This window comes from Lissotriton vulgaris, chromosome 6 (assembly GCF_964263255.1).
Source record: "Lissotriton vulgaris chromosome 6, aLisVul1.2, whole genome shotgun sequence".
Lineage (NCBI taxonomy): Eukaryota > Metazoa > Chordata > Amphibia > Caudata > Salamandridae > Lissotriton > Lissotriton vulgaris.
The window spans coordinates 1,002,214,734-1,002,231,139 of NC_141694.1; the positions used below are offsets into that span (position 1 = coordinate 1,002,214,734).

General features: G+C 46.0%; 1 protein-coding gene across 4 annotated transcripts in view; it reads left to right on the forward strand.

Annotated features, from left to right (window-relative positions):
• LOC147708329 (FERM domain-containing protein 6-like) overlaps positions 1-16,406 on the forward strand; it is a 649,337-nt gene that overhangs the window by 379,549 nt on the left and 253,382 nt on the right. For all 4 annotated transcript variants that reach the window (XM_086927042.1, XM_086927044.1, XM_086927045.1 and 1 more), the window contains one exon: positions 10,816-11,002. In XM_086927042.1, coding sequence (XP_086783168.1) covers positions 10,816-11,002 — 187 coding nt within the window. The remainder of the gene's footprint in view (positions 1-10,815; positions 11,003-16,406) is intronic.

Sequence of the window (16,406 nt, forward strand, 5' to 3'; positions counted from 1 at the left end):
GATCCAAAATGGCGCAGCACTCGCAAAATATCTAGAAAAACAACTCGGCAAACGCTGAATGACGGTAAGTAAACGCCACGCGCCGCAAAATTGTATCACCAAGAAAAAAAAATCCGCTGCGTGCGAATTTGCGGATTTTCGGTAAATTCGCGAGATTGCGAAATTGAGGTGTGACCACATTGCGTTTTGCGCCATTTCCTGAAACAAAAAGGAGGAGGGGTTTGGCCCAGTAGGGAAGAGGGTAGGTAGGGCCTGTTAATACCAAAAAAGTACGATTTACCTATGCCTCTAGGTACATGATTGCAACATTTAATGTAACTCAAAGAGAAAACCACACTGTTAGTTAACTCAGACAATTGGTTTATGTCAATTATTTTTCAAAACTCATATATTGACAATATATGAGTTTTGAAAAATAATTGACATAAACCAATTGTCTGAGTTAACTAACAGTGTGGTTTTCTCTTTGAGTTACATTAAATGTTGCAATCATGTACATAGAGGCATAGATAAATCGTACTTTTTTGGTATTTCCTGAAACAGGCTCTAGGCCGACCCACACAAGTGAGGTACCATTTCTCTCTGAAGACTTTGGGGAACACTGGGTGGGTAGAAATTTGTGGATCCACGCAGATTCCAGAACTTTCCACCACAGAAATGTGGGGAACATTATGTTTTTTATACAATGTTTTAGGTTTGCAAGGGATTGTGGGTAACAGAACCTGGTGGGAGGCAGCCACGTCACCCCATCCTGGATTCCCCTGGTTGTCTAGTTTTCTAAAATGTATAGTTTTTCAAGGTTTCCCTAGGTGCCAGCAGAGCTAGGCTTCAAAAACTACAGCTAGGCACTTTGCCAAAACGGGGTAATTTTTCACTGCGAAATTGAGGTGTGACCACGTTGCATTTTGTGCCGTTTCCTGTCGCAGGCATTTGGCCGACCCACACAAGTGAGGTACCATTTTCCTCGTAAGATTTTTGGAAACGCGGGGTGGGAGGAAATTCGTGGATCCATGCAGATTCCAGGACTTTCCACAACAGAAATGTGGGAAAAATGTGGGTTTTTTGACAATTTGTTAGGTTTGCATGGGATTCTGGGTAACAGAACCTGGTGGGAGGCAGTCAAGTCACCCCATACTGGATTTCCCTGGGTATCTAGTTTTTAAAAATGTATAGGTTTGCTAGGTTTCCCTTGGTGTCGGCAGAGCTAGTGTTCAAAAACAACAGCTACACTTCGCAAAAAAAAGGGTACATTTTCTTTGTGAAAATGTGGTGTGTTCACGTTGGGTTTTGAGCCATTTTCTGTTGTGGGCACTATGCCCACCCACAGAAGTGAGGTACCCTTTTTATCAGGAGACTCAGGGTAATTCATATTTGTAAAGCAACTGTTATTACCTATTGATGTTTGATGCATTTGTGCCTTCCAAATGAAAGACATTGTGTGAAAAATTCATCATTTTTAAAAATGACCGATAATTCTCATGCTAGTATGAGTATTCCCAATTTCGAAAATGTACAAATATTTACTGTTTCTAAACTCTATAATTTGTTCCCATTTCAGAAATACATAGGTGTCTTTCATACCGATTTTTCCATGTATACATTTTCCCACAATAATTGCTATATACCCGGTACATATTAAAAAGCCATTGCAAAGTGCTGCTCAGTTTTTTACTCTGAGTTCATCTGGTTCTTGGTGAACCTACAAGTCCTATATATCCCCACAACCAGGAAGGGCCAGCGGATGTAACGGTATATTGTTTTCAAAGAGTTGTCATAATTACAAGAAGTTACAGGTGAAAACGTTGACTCAAGAGGCTGTTTTTTTCAACTAATTTTCAATTTTTCCAATATTTAACTGTTAGTTTCTATAAAGAAACCTCGATGGATCTATCCAAATGACCCCTTGCTGAATACATAATTTAGTCTACTTTTCTGAAATGTATAGCTTTCTAGGATCCATTATTGCTTTCATACTCATTTTTACCATTAACTGGAAGGAGGTTGGAAGCACAAAAAATAGCAACAATAGGCTATGGCCCAGAAAAATGCGAAAACTGTGTAAACATTTTTGGTTTTCTGACAAAAGTCTGTCATTCCCTAAAAGCTGGGAAAATGGTGACTTCAGCCCCACAAACCCTTTTTTGATAACATTTTCAGGGAAAACCCCAGACGCTTTCATTTGTATCCCATTTTTCCTAAAACAACATTTTGCTCTATTTTGGCTAATTTCTGGGACCTCTCCAAGGGAATCCGCAAACCCTCAGTACCTTTAGAATCCCCATGATGTTGGAAGAAAAGAATGCAAAATTGGTGTGGATACCTTATGTAGTCAAAAAGTTACAGGAGCCTAAGCGCGCACTACCCCAAATAGCCAAAAAAAGGCTTAGCACGGGGGGGCCTAGCAGTGAAGAGGTTCATACACCATTTCCTACTGTAGGAGAAACAAACAGTCTATCTTGATGGACTGATTAATGATTAATTCAATGATCATATATTTGAATCACTCAAGTGCTCTACTGATATTTAGCAGCTCTCCCTGCATTGTTGAGAATTGTTTCACCAGAAGGTTGGGATCCGTGAGCTGTAGGACCTTTTGGAAGGTGTAGCGCTGTACTTTGATTTATATTTAATAACATTTGTGAGGTTGTGGAGAGTCAAGCCACTACTGCTCTCATTTTTGGATTTTTGTTATGGGTATTTCCTGTTCACAAAATGCCTTTGGAGTGACATTTGAAATAATATGATTACTCCAGACCACTTATCATTAAATGTATTATCGGATATAATAGTGGACCCGAATCAGCCATTATATCAAGATATATATTACCAATGGTTGCAATCCCCAAGGGTGAGTTGAAAACTGTTATTGGCACAATTTTGATTCTTATCTTCCAGTAGGAACCATGTTAACCAATTCCTGTTCTACTTCCACAATGCTGTAACCCTTATGGGAGGTGTATTCCTTGAACTCTTGCATATGCTCTAGAAATGGCCAACTTTTTACAGATCAGATATCTTTTGCCCGGTGCTGGGCACAGGGACAGATCTAGGATTGTTGGGGCTCTGGGCAGAAAGGGAATGTGCGAGGCCCCTCGAAATTGCATATACGTGTCACAATCAGGGCTGTTTGCATCTGAATAGATGCCCCTGCTCCTGAAGCTGTAGCCATTCCCTCTCAGCTACCTACAAGCACCTCTTAACAGCTCATCAAGTGCTGAAAGTGTGAGGGTTGCTTATCTCCAGAGAGGGTTTAATATTGCCAGGGACCTAAACAGCAGGGCAATCCTGCTGTGCCTCTGCCTCTGCCTTAGTGGGGATGAAGGCTTAATTACCAGTGTCTTCTCGCAACTGGAAATGGGGGCCCCCTCCACTTGGGTTCCCCTACCTACACCATAGCAGCCCACTTGCAAGGTGGCACCTTTCATGCAGTGTTTGGACTCTGTCGCTTTGGTGTGGGCCCCAAGTTGGAAGGCTGACTACGGGTCCCTGGGTAGCTGCCCACACCACCCATGCCTAGCACCGGCCCTGGCTGGGTATGAGGACGAGTTCCCTTAAATGTGTTTTGGAAGCACATCTAAAACATACACTATTTTTCTTTAGACTTGGCAGTGAGACTTTATCTTTGTCAGTAATTGCATTTTCACAGGAAGAATAAGAAACATCTTTTGAAGCTAATGCTGTAGTAAACATAGTTGCGATTTTGATTCGTTTTACAATGTCAAGGACTTCATTTAGAGTGGATCTTACAGGCTAAAAGTCTTTTCCTTAATCTTTTTAGATGAACAGTTGAAAATTAATTGATCTCTCAAATACGTATCCACATTTTCATCAAATTTGCATTTTAGCTCCAAGTGTAGAATATATAGGGACATATGTTTGAAGCATTTTACCACTCGCAGATGGCCTATCAAGCTGTTTGTGACTGGTAAAATGCTTTTTGGCATGTACCAACCATATTTTGCGAGTCAGTACCCTTTACCGACTCGCAAAATAGAGTTTGTGAGTCGCTATTAGGAAGGGGCATCTTACAGGTGTCCCTTCCTAATAGCGAGTCTCACTGGTATGTAGGAATTAATGTTTACCGGGAATGCGGTCGCAAAACATTTGCAGGTACTACCAACATCACCTGGATGGCAAGGGACCCCTTCCCCTTTGTGAATGTAGGCGTCAACATTTTTTAAGCGCAGGCAGTGGTCCACTGCCTACTCTTAAAAAATGAAAAGATAGCTTTTCATTTTTATTTTTAAAATGCGTCCCGTTTTCCTTTAAGGAAAACAATCTGCATTACAAAAATACATTGCTTTATTTACAAAGCAATCACAGACATGTCTGTCTGCTGATCCCAGCAGGCCACCATCCCTGAGGTTGTTGCCATTCTCAATGGGTCGCAAATTGTGACCTGCACCATCAATATTGATGAGGCAGGTCCATTTGCGACCCACTGCGAATCGCTAACAGTGTTAAACACACTGTTGTATATCGCAGTTTGCGATTTCCTAATAGCGAATTGCTAAAATTTGCTATTAGGAAATTTCAAATACACAACTTCGTACACCTTGCACATACTCCTCTCCGCTCTAATTACATAACTGGTTGTGCCTAAAGAAACTGTGTCTTTCAATCATGATGCATGATTCTTCCTTGAAGCATTTCTACAACTGTGCCATTGCCTCCTTATATTTCATGGTATTTCAGGAGAAAAGTTCTTGCTATCAATTGCTGTGAGAAGTTAGCCTGGCATATGATGTCCACTGTTCTAGTGGGCACCTTGCACGGGCCTAAATGACCCTTATTGATGGTGGTTGTACAGTCAACCTTATAGACAAGCTATCCTAGTGGTAGCATGGACCAGAAGTCATAAGCTAAGACTTCAGAGAGCATGTGAAACAAGCTGTTTTACCAATTATAATCCCTTGAATACCAAATGAAAGGACACCACACAAGGTATATATCAAATATATATGTATTTATTTCTAACACAACACCTCTGCATTCTTTATGAGGTCAGAGGTAAAAGTACATCACAAGTTACTCAATTAGCATATGATAAGTTGCACAAATACAGTTATGCCCTAGGGGCCTCACAAACCATATACTAAAGAAGTGGTATAAGAACCACGACAGAAACAGTGAGTAGGCCTAGGGCCTAGGGAATCGCTGGGGCTACACTAAACAACCAAAGGTTAGGAAGTAGGAGGCCCACGGGAGACGCGTGCATTGTCTAAACACAGTCACGAGTTGCCATTGACTTAGAATGGAGAAAGTAAAAGTAAAAAAGTTACTGTTTAAGGGCACTTCCGGATGGACTACGACAAAACCCCTTTAGACTAGGAGACTTTGAGAGTCAAGTCCCATGGGAGCACCGGAGTACTCATGTTACCTCACCCAGGGAAGCCGGGTGCATAGGTGCCTTTTGGTGTCGGGTTTCGTCGATGCTTTCAATGGAGATCTGCAAAAAGAAGTGCTGCAGGCGACCAGAGGAAGAGTGTCCGGGTGGATCCAAGAGTGGATCGAAGATATGAAGAACCTGAAAGCAGAGGGTACAGGGTCTGGGTCACTAGCCAGTGACCAGGAAGGAACCAGGCGACGCCGCAATGATCTCAGGTGAAGAGGTGATGCTTGTCTCTGCAGCCACGAGGACCAGTAGGTGTCGACAATGACCAGGAGCTGGATTCGAGCTGTCCTACAAAGGATCTAGTTGACTGCGGCATCGGTATCTGGATTGGACCCAACAAGCCTTGGCAAACGCAATCCACGCAGGAAGTGAAGATGGGCTTCGGGTCAGACCAGCAAGGTCTGAGGAGCTTCTCCTTTGCAGGGAAGTTGGAACAAGCCTGGAGCAACCAGGAAAGCAGTTTGGTTTTAAAGGATTGTCTTCAGGAGGCTCACTAGCCAGTGGGCTAGCAACCGGGAAGACACGTCAAGCTGAAATGCAAGAGCGGGCCCCACGCGGCACTCGGGGATTGTGGCGGGCTGAGCTTCAGTGCCAATGGTGCTCGGGTCTGCGGCTTCTCATACCCTAATGCACAACTTCGAGTTACCTCAGGAGTCAATGCAGTTAGCAAAATGCAGGATGTCCAGGGTATCCAGTCCCATGTCTCTCGTGTCTGCCACGGGTCTCAGCTTTACTGTGGATGTGGGTCGGAGTCAGAGAAGTCTAGAAGTCTACATCCTGTGTCGCTGAATCTTCGGGTTCTGGGGGGAGCGTCAACATAGCAGACCGGCAAATTACTGATGGTGCCTGTTTGCACAGGGTGGTCACTCATTGACCACAAGCGAGATGTCTTCAGTCTTCTAGTCGAAATAGAATGTCGAAGGTCCAAGAGTTCTGTATCAATGTTCATTCCAAGATAATCTAAGGACCTGGGGATACAGCTCCTATACTTATACTAAGCTAAGGGGCTGGTATTACCTGCCTAGGTCCCTCCTATGGGTGGACCTGGGAAGGGGGTGGATACACCCCTTTCTCTTTGTCCAGTTTTGTGCCAGAGCGGGGCTGGAGTGCCCCAGCAACTGGTTTGAACCGGGCTGTGCATGGAGCACCTTGTGTGCCCCAGACAGTGTCTCAAAAAGCATCTGCTGATGCAGCTGTCCCCGTCCCAATACACATCTGACTGTCTGGGGAGGTGCTGGCATCTCCCTGGACAGAAAACCTATCGTCCAGTCCTTCCCTGCCGGATTTTCGTCCAGCAGCAGGAGGTCAGACTTGTGTCTGTGGCAGCAGCATCCATTTTGTGATGCTGGGGCTCTGTTTAACTTTAACTGGGTAAAGCAGTAACATACATGTCTTTTCCCTCTAGAAGGGTGGAATGCTACCCCCGCCGACAGAATTGGGGGGGGGGGGGGTAGTATTCCAAAGTGTTTAATACCTTACACGACATGTTTTGATAAAGCCAAACCAAAGTTAGCATTAACCGCGAGGATTATAATGCACTTAAGAGTATATGGTATGGCTATATCATAGAACAGCTATAAGGAGATGGTTCCTAAAGCTGCAGAGGTTCTCAGCTCATGCTAGGGCACCCTCTCACATAAAACCAAGCACTGGGCCTCCAGGATTGTCGAGGCCTACCATAGGAGTGACTTATAGGTGCATATGTGTCTATATATATGGGTAGATATAGGTATACTATATCTAAGTAAGGGGTGATTACACCACCTTACCCAAGCTGAGTGATCAGCCTGTGGTGTCAGTTTGGATGGCCAGCCAGGGGTGGCATAATACATGCTGCAGCCCCTGGTAGGCCTTGGATGCACCTATGCCCTGGGTACCTATGGTACACTATACAGGGGCTCACAAAGGTGACCCAATACCCAATCAGGTATGTACCTAAAGTACATGGAGTCCATTTTATAGGGAGAACAGATAGCCTAGGGCCCTGAATAGCAGGATCCCAGGCCAACTAAGTCGAAAACCAGCAAAACACTAGGCAAAAAGTTGGGGTAACCATATAGTCAGATATCCACCTTCCTACAATTGCCATAATATGGTTTTCGATGCTGTGTTGCAGTTGCTGCCACTTATTCAGAGGTTTACGAGGGTTTTGTAAAAACAGATTTGGCTGAGTGAATAAGGAATAGTCAGCCAAATAAATAATGTTATTCCAACAGCATCTTTAATTGTAAATAATAATGAAACTGTAGAGCAGGTTCAAACAAGCCTAAATTAAATCTTGCGAGTGTCAATCAGTTTTGCTGAATGCGGTCATTGGCTGATAGAAATAGAAATTGTATGGGGAAAAACGAGCAATAATATTTTTCCATGTGTGGGAATGATGTATGTACAATTCACTAGATGTCGCTCTGCTCCAAGGTTTACCAAACAGTTTCTACAGCTCAGTTTATTTATGCCAGCTTTCTCTGGTAACAAAGATAATGTGCATGACGCATTGATTATGAACATGTGACCGAAATCATGCGCGTGATTGTGCTCGTGCCTGCGACTGGAAAGCGCAGAAGCAGTTTGTGTCTATTAAAAGTGCTGCAGAACATTCATTCTATAAACAAAGGAGCGACTCCCAAAGGCATCAAGGCTGCAACAGCATCGTTACGACGTTGAACTTCCAAAACCCTGTGAATAATGCAAAAAGAACAATTGATGGACGCAATGTTGAACAATGCCAAACATTCACAGAGGTCTGGTCCTAAATCCATCATGTTTTTGCTCCCCATGCCATTTCAGTTTAAACCTGGGCATTTGCAATCAGCCTTAACCCTTCTCCTCATGGAAACAGTCCAGCCCAAACTGCCACGCCAGGACCTCCCTGGACCGGAAGCAAGCATCCTGGGATCGGTTTCAGGGTTTCAACCCTCATCAGTCTGGCTAGCTTGACTCCAATGGCATGGAGAGCAGGGGACCCACGTCTAGGCATACCCGTCCCACTTGGGGTGACAAATGCAAAAATACTGAGGGGGGCGTAATGAGAAAAAGAACGATGGATTAAACCCAGATCTTTGAGACTGGGAGTGAATGTTTGCATTGTTCTGCATTCCGTTCTTTTTGCTTTTAAAACTCTGTGAAGGGCACAATGATTTTACCAATCGAAGAAAAAGCCCAGGATGCCAGCTACAAATCAAATACATACAATATACATATTTGCTTTTATTCCTTTTGTGAATGTTTGGTCTACTTTGTTCAGTGCCTTGGTGGGCTAAAGGTGACAAAGCAGGGCCGGCTTTGGCGCTGGTGGCGTCCAGTGTGCCAATCAGTTTTGTCCCCCCCATGACCACTTCCTCGGATTGCCTGACTGCCACTGGGCAAAAGACTTTATCATCTCTCCATAGCTCTTCTCTCTCATACATTTCATTTGTTTTAGAGCACAGGGAAAGGCTGGCTTTACTAATAAGAATGCATATCTACCTAAACTAACCCTTTTTAGTCACATTAAGAATAAATAATGAAAGAGTGGGGCCAAACCATAACTTCCTAACTATTTTATGCTGCTAGCATGCAGCTTTTTGATGACAGCTTGTAACAGTCACTGTTCTATATTAGGGATGTATCTTTTGTACTGCAGTAACACAAGGATCTCTGTGGCAAAAGCAGTAATCCACTCAGCTATCCATACAAAATACAGGTTAGTGATCTGCACAGTAGTGTTCTTTGCAGCAGGCAGATGAACCCGCTGTGCTACTTTATGCCACTAGTCAAAACTCCGATCTCTCTCTCTCTCTAACATTAACATTAACATTAATCAAAAGTTACCTTGACATTCTTATTGCTGGCTGAAAGCTAGATTCATAAGGAACTCTGCAGTAGGTGTTTTGAATTTGTAACTTATTGCTAAGCACAGCCGCCCCCCCCCCCTAAGGTCAGCCCCCCCTCCCCACGTCAGCGCCCAGTGTGGCCGCACCAGCAGCACTGCCCTAAAGCCAGACCAATGACAGAATTCTCTTCGATTCGTCACCAACTTGTTGAGTCTGAAGACACATGTAGATGTATGAAGATGAAATCCGAAAGGGTTGAATTTTCCAAAGTATTTATTCTAGAAGCATACAAAGGCCCACACGGAACGGCAGAAACGCCTTCCTCCACAGTTGTCTGGAATCAAGCACCAGTTTCATACCAGACATCAAGTGGAATGCAAAAAAAATTCCAAGTTCCATAAGGGTCAATTATGAAATAAACAAAGCTCAATACAACAGGTCTGCCCGTTTGTAAGGGCATCTTTTAGGGCATGTAAAGAGGCCTATCCCTTACTGCCAATCGCCAATGGTACAACTAAGGGCCAGATTCTGATGTCGTACGGACCGGAGGCCATCCGACATCGGTTTGGAACTGAAACCGAATGACCTCCTGCCCTTGGTTCCAGCCCAGGAAGTAGGATCCTCTACTTTACAATGGGAGCATGCATTGTGAATGGAATGCATGCTCTCATTGCAAAAAGCAGAGGTGCAGTTCCTCCCTGCACCCCGTGGCAGGCAACCATCAGGTTCAGGGATCAACAAGGTGGCACCATATGTGCCCCCTAGGCTGTCATTCGGTGGCCTTGCACCTGCTGGGGTTCCTCAAAGACAGATTCCAGTGCCTTTCTGTGTTGGAAAGGCTGGCACAGAAAGGCAGTGGGAATCTGCCATCGTAATCCATCGGCCGCAAAAAGCCGGCTGAGGGATTACTGCAATGTTTCAGAATGGCAGACGGGCCATTCGGAAAGTCAATTCAGATTCCCTTCTGACAGACCCCATCGAAATAGGTCGGTCGAAAGGCAATCCAACCCGCATCGTTCCAGCCCGCATCGTAATCGGGCCGTAAGTGTTTGTTACCAGCTTCTAGCAGTGTTGCCTCAACCTCAGTTCTTAGTGCTACAGTAAGTCTTTGTCCAGAGCCAATGGTGAAGAAGAGGCCACGTGCCACAGGTGACAGGTCCTGCCGATAAGATTCCCAATACCTTAAGCCATCCATCAAGGAAGACACAGATAGTGTTGGCCAGTGCTAGGCCTAGACGAAGAAATGGATATGACAAAACTGTCCATTCTTCAGACAATGCGCACTTTTGGTATATGCTTTGCTGTCTCTTTGCACAATGAATAAAATGAATTGGTGAATAATATGCTTCTTTCCAATTAATGGCTGGACTCCTCACAGGGACAGTGAAAATTAAGTCCTCATCTTTAAAACCTCTTTCTTCGCAAGTCGTGCAGGTCTCTTCCGTCATTTAATTTAATCAGTTGCTGTGATCAATTAGCTGAAGTGCTTTTTGGGAAAAAAAACATATTTAAACCTGCAATATCGTTAAATTGTTTTCAGGGTAATTTTGCAGAAGAGGAATAAAAGATATAAGTAACTGTGAGGTTTGGTTTTGTCTCCAACAATAGTGACAAAGCAGCAAGACACTTGTACTACTGCCACCTCAAGGAACAAGTGCTAAGATCCCAGTGCACGCAGAAGGAGGAAGTGTACTTCCTGTTGGCGGCGTACAGGCTGCAGGCTGACTTTGGCGATTTTAAAAAAAATGAGCCCGACGGGAGGTATTTTGAGCCCCAAGCATACTTCCCACAGTGGGTAAGAAAGACCGATACATGCTTCTGTGCCATCATTCAATGAGGAGTCTTAAAACAAAGCCTGTCCTGTAATCCTTGCAGTTTCAGTATGGTGTGTTTGAAACTTTAGAATGTTAACAAAGAGCCTGCAAGGGGAATGTATATGCAAAGCTACCAAGTTTTCCATGAAATCACACGTCATTTACATGTTTTCAGAATACTAATTTCCGACATTTCACTGCCATATTATGAATGACCCTTTATTACACGTAGAAGGCAGTTTTTGTTCATATAGTGATCTATGTTACAGAAAAGATTATTTTGCAATGATTTGTCTAGAAATGGTCTTAAAACATTCACAATGTCTCACATGCTTATGTATGGTCACCGACCCCACTTCCCTTTTCCAGCATAATAATCATGGATTTGTAAAGGGGTAGGTTTCTAATATCAAGGAATCACAGTTGTTAAGAGATCGAACGTTGAGAGCGTTTGTGTCTCCTGCCCTGAACCTCCAACCGCCCATTCTCCCCGACCCTCACTGTCCCTCCTGCTGGCACTTTCTGCCTGCTCAGTGTATGCAGAAAATATCACCGGTTTTCTGCCATGAATCGTGAAATACCACATGGAAAAGAACCTGGGGGCACATTATCCAGAACGGCGATAAAATTATCGCAGCTTTAGCGGCAGGAAACTTCCACTAAAGTGACGATAATGGGCTTGATAATATGCTTTTATGAATTCCCATAGCAGCCCAGGTTCTGGTGTTAACCTGGGCTGCTATGGGAATTCACAAGAGAATTCCTTATGGGGTAACCCAGTATCCCTCAGAACCTGGGCAATACAGTAATAGTTTCAACAATGGCTCCTCGGGTACAACCAAAATTGCTTTAAATCATATAGTTATCTTTAACTCCCATGTAGGCATAACATTTCTACTTATTATGCCGCCTCTATTAGGCCATGAAGTGCAAAAACCAAACACTGAAAAAGGGTCAGTACGGCATTTTAATCATTAAATCATTTCTCATTCATGGTTTTCTCTTTTTTTCTCTTTTTTCTTATCGACTGACAATTTTCAATATGCAATAAAATTTACAAAAAACGGCGCAACAATTCAGTTTGGTGAGCAAAGTGACATAATGTGAGATAAATGTGACACAGTGACATCAAGTGATCTATATACATGTGAGTGAAAAGGTCTATAGTAGGGGAAGAATAAATTAGAGAGGCCAATTCTCTTTAAGCTGATACTCAAGACCAACAAATTATATTCAATGGATGTATTATGTTGGACATGGTTGACTGGTCCTTTTTGTGAGTATGTCGACGTTTCGACCCTGGGACACCTTAGTTATGGGTCTCTAGCGGGTCTTCTTCAGGACGGGGGCAGATAGGAGTGGTTGCGCCAGTTCTTCAAGAGTTAGACATCCTGATGTTGAATTCCATCAGTCGGTCTTCTTATATATTGGCTGAATATCTATTTAGGAAGGCATTAGTCCTTGTATAATCCTATTCACTGGCAGTTTGTTATTAATTGTTAGGATCCATTTATGTTAGTTTCCAATATCCAATAATAGCTCTGGTGATGTCTCCGTTATAATAGTTTAAGCCACGATATGTTGTGAATTCCTACGTGACTGCTCGTGTAACATCCGGTGATTTATTTAATCATCACGAAGGAGTTAAACAGTGCAGAGCCGGTTTCTAACGCGCGTCTGCTCTACTGGGCGGCTTCTGTCTCTGAAAACGAGCGCGGCCCGGCGGTAGATTTTACTTCCGCATATCGTCTCGAGGACGTCGCGGTTGCTAGGTAACCACACGTTGAAGCGCGATGACTTCACAGCGTGTGTGTGTTGCTAGGTGAGGCTGGGCTGCTATGGGAATTCACAAGGGCATATTATCAAGCCCATTATCGCCGCTTTAGCGGCAGTTTCCTGCCTGATCTTTCCCTAAAGGAACGGATCCTGCAAGAAGCCCGGAGGAAACAACCCCTCCACTTCCAGGGTCACTCGGTGGCCTTGTACCACGACCTTTCCGCCATCACTCTGCAAAAGCGGAGAGCATTTAGGGTAGCCACGACATTCCTGCGGGACAATGGGATCCCCTATTCCTGGGGCCACCCTTTCCGGCTCGTCTTTAAATGGAAGGGGTCCTTGCACCACCTTTGCTCCCTCCGAGACACCTGCACACTTCTGGGAATCGACCCTGGGGAGGATGAGAAAGAGGACGCCACGTCGCCATGGGACACACAAGATAGACAAAGGCGGAGGTCTGGAGGAGAGTGGCAATGAGTGGGCGCCGACGATCCCCCAAGGCGGAAATGAAACCAGACCCGACGACGGTTGCCCTGGAACAGGCAGCGGCCATACAAGAAGTATCCAAGGACATGACAAACGCACATTGAAGCAGCATCAAAATGGGGTTTGCACTTATCGCTCCATGCCCACACGGGCTGGGGGGACGGGCGGGGGGCCAGCGGGGTCGCCATTGCCACACTACCCTCTGGACGTTTTCACCACAGGTCTGAACTGGTTTTGAAAGGCCTGGGGCTATGGTTTGCATTTTGGGGCTTCTAGTTGGGGTTAGGGTGGGAGGGGAGGTGGTGGGGGAGTTGGGGGGGAAGAGGTAGGAAGGTTGGGGGGGTGGAGTTTAGAGATTGGGAGGGGGCAGGAAAGGTGGTTGTTCAGTTGCTATCTGCAGGGAGGGAAAGGGCAAGGGTGGGTTGTCCAGTGCTCCATTCCGATCACTCTATTCTAGGTCACATTCCAGCGTCTCACCCCTCCCCGGGTGCGGGGTCTAGCAGATCTAATCCCAGTGTTAACCATGCCGCCTACAACCCTTAAGATCCTAACCCTTAACGTACGGGGTTTGAATAACCCTGTTAAGCGGCGTGCAATTCTGTCCCTATTAGAGAACGCCCGGGCAGACATCTGCTTATTACAGGAAACCCACCTGATAGCCCACGACTGTCCTAGGTTCCGCTCCCGCAAGTTCCCAACTCAATTATTTTCTCTGAGCCCCAATAAGACTGCAGGGGTGGCGATTTTGGTGGCACGGTCATTTAAAGGGGAGGTTTTAAATAAATGCGCAGAGCAGAGAGGGAGACTATTAGCGTACCGCTTTGCCCTAGGGGGGCTTCTGTTTACAATTGGGTCCCTATACAGTCCTAACGAAGGCCAGGAACGCTTTCTACACTCAGCCCTTACTGATATCACGGACACGCCAGATAGGCACATCATACTGGGGGGAGATTTCAACATGGTGTTTGACAAGGTCCTGGATAGGTCTGCACAACGCACCCCCCAAGCCAGAGAGTTCTCCTCCAGCTGCACAGACCGGATGGCAGAGCTGGATCTCAACGATCTCTGGCGCCGCACACATCCGCACAACAGGGAATACTCTTATTATTCCAAAGCACACAAAACTTATGCCAGGCTGGACCATCTCTTGCTCACTAGCCCGGTCTGCACTCTGTCCACCTCGACGGAGATAGGGGTGCTCTCACTCTCGGACCATGCACCAGTCACCAGCACTCTCACCCTACCGCCTGCCTCGTGTCCCCCCAGGGTCTGGCGTCTTCAGGATACTTTACTGCACAGGAAGGATGTGGTGAAACACATTCAGGACACTATCCAAGACTACCTGACCCACAACGCTAACAATGGCACTACGTGGGCAATACAGTGGGCGGCCATGAAGGCGGTTGTCCGAGGGGAATTTATGGCTCTCTCTTCCGCTGAGAATAAGGACAGACAACGCAAACGGGATGAGCTCACACAACGGGTGCAGGAACTGGAGTGAATACACCAGCGAACTGGGGCTCCTAGAATATGGAAACAACTCAAAGTGGCAAGACACCTCCTGAGAGCGCTAAATATGGACCGGGCGGAATATGCAGCCCTGCGGCTGCGACATGTCTATTACACTGGAGGGGACGGATGCGGCCGACTATTGGCAAGTAGGCTAAGAGTCGTGCGCCAACAACAGATAGTGAAAGAACTCTCCCGCCCGACGGGTCCATAGTCACACAAGACGCCGAGATTGCGGAAACTTTCCGCGGATTTTATGCGACTCTTTATACCAGTGACCCCCTGGACAGCCAGGCAGCGGCCGAGTACCTGGACTCTGTCACCCTTCCCTCTCTAGCACCTTCACACTCGGAACACCTTGACAGGGATATCCGCATTGAGGAAGTGATCTCCGCCATTGCCAAACTTAATCAGGGGAAGGCTCCGGGGCCAGATGGCTTCACAGCCCTTTTTTACAAAACATTTTGCACAATATTAGCACCGATTCTCACCCGTCTCTTTAACACCTTCTCAGAACCCGGCGCCATCCCCCCTGACCTGCTGCGTGGTTCCCTCATGGTCATCCCCAAACCTGGAAAGGACAGGTCCAAATGCGGATCTTACAGGCCCATATCACTACTTAACGTGGACCTTAAATTATACACGAAAATCCTAGCGGCCCGACTGGGCCCTCACTTGCCGGGCCTTATAGACCCGGACCAGGCGGGTTTCATCCCAGACCGCCAAACGGTGGATCATACCAAGAGGGTTGCCCACCTCATAGAAAAAAACTCCCGAATCCCTGGAGAGAGTATGATGCTGGTGGTTGACGCCGAAAAGGCATTCGACCGGGTTCACTGGCCGACCCTGGAGATGGTCCTGGCGAAGGCCGGCATCAGGGAGAAGTTTCGCACCTTCATTTTTAATGGCAGGGTCGGAAGCCGAGAATGAAGAGGGCACTGTCTACGTTAGCTCCGGAGGCGGGAGGACTGGGGATATCGGATTTGCACAAATACTTCCAGGCAGCGCAACTACGCTATTTAGTAGAATGGAGTAAATGGGAGTCAGAAAAACACTGGCTATTCCAAGATCAAGCAGTGGCAGGATGCCCGCTCCAGGAGATCCCCTTTCTCTGCAAGGCCTTTCGACCGGCTAATCTGTATGCCTCATTTATCACGCGGGTTCCACTAAAGGTGTGGGACACTTCAAACATTGCATATGAACTTACCACCTTCCCCTCGCCGCTTACGCCCCTGGTCGATAACCCAGACTTCACTCCGGGCGCGGCCAAGGGAGCCTACACCCACTGGCGGCCCGCGGGATGTCAATGCCTCTGTCACATCTATGGCCCGGACGGTGTACTCCCTTTCCCACTATTCAAGCAGGAATATAACTTCCCCGAGAAGGAGCGGATGCGATACCTGAAAGTCCGCCATTGGGCACTTCAGCCAAAAGTGCGGGAGACGGCAGATAGGAAACTTCAGCCGTATGAACAGTGGCTGCTATCCCTTACCTCTGACACCAAATTAATTTCTGATCTCTTATAATTTCTACTACCACCAACAGCACATCTCTATAATCCGGGCAGGGAACGTTGGGAGCGGGAGCTGGGCAGGACTCTGAGCCACAAGGTAT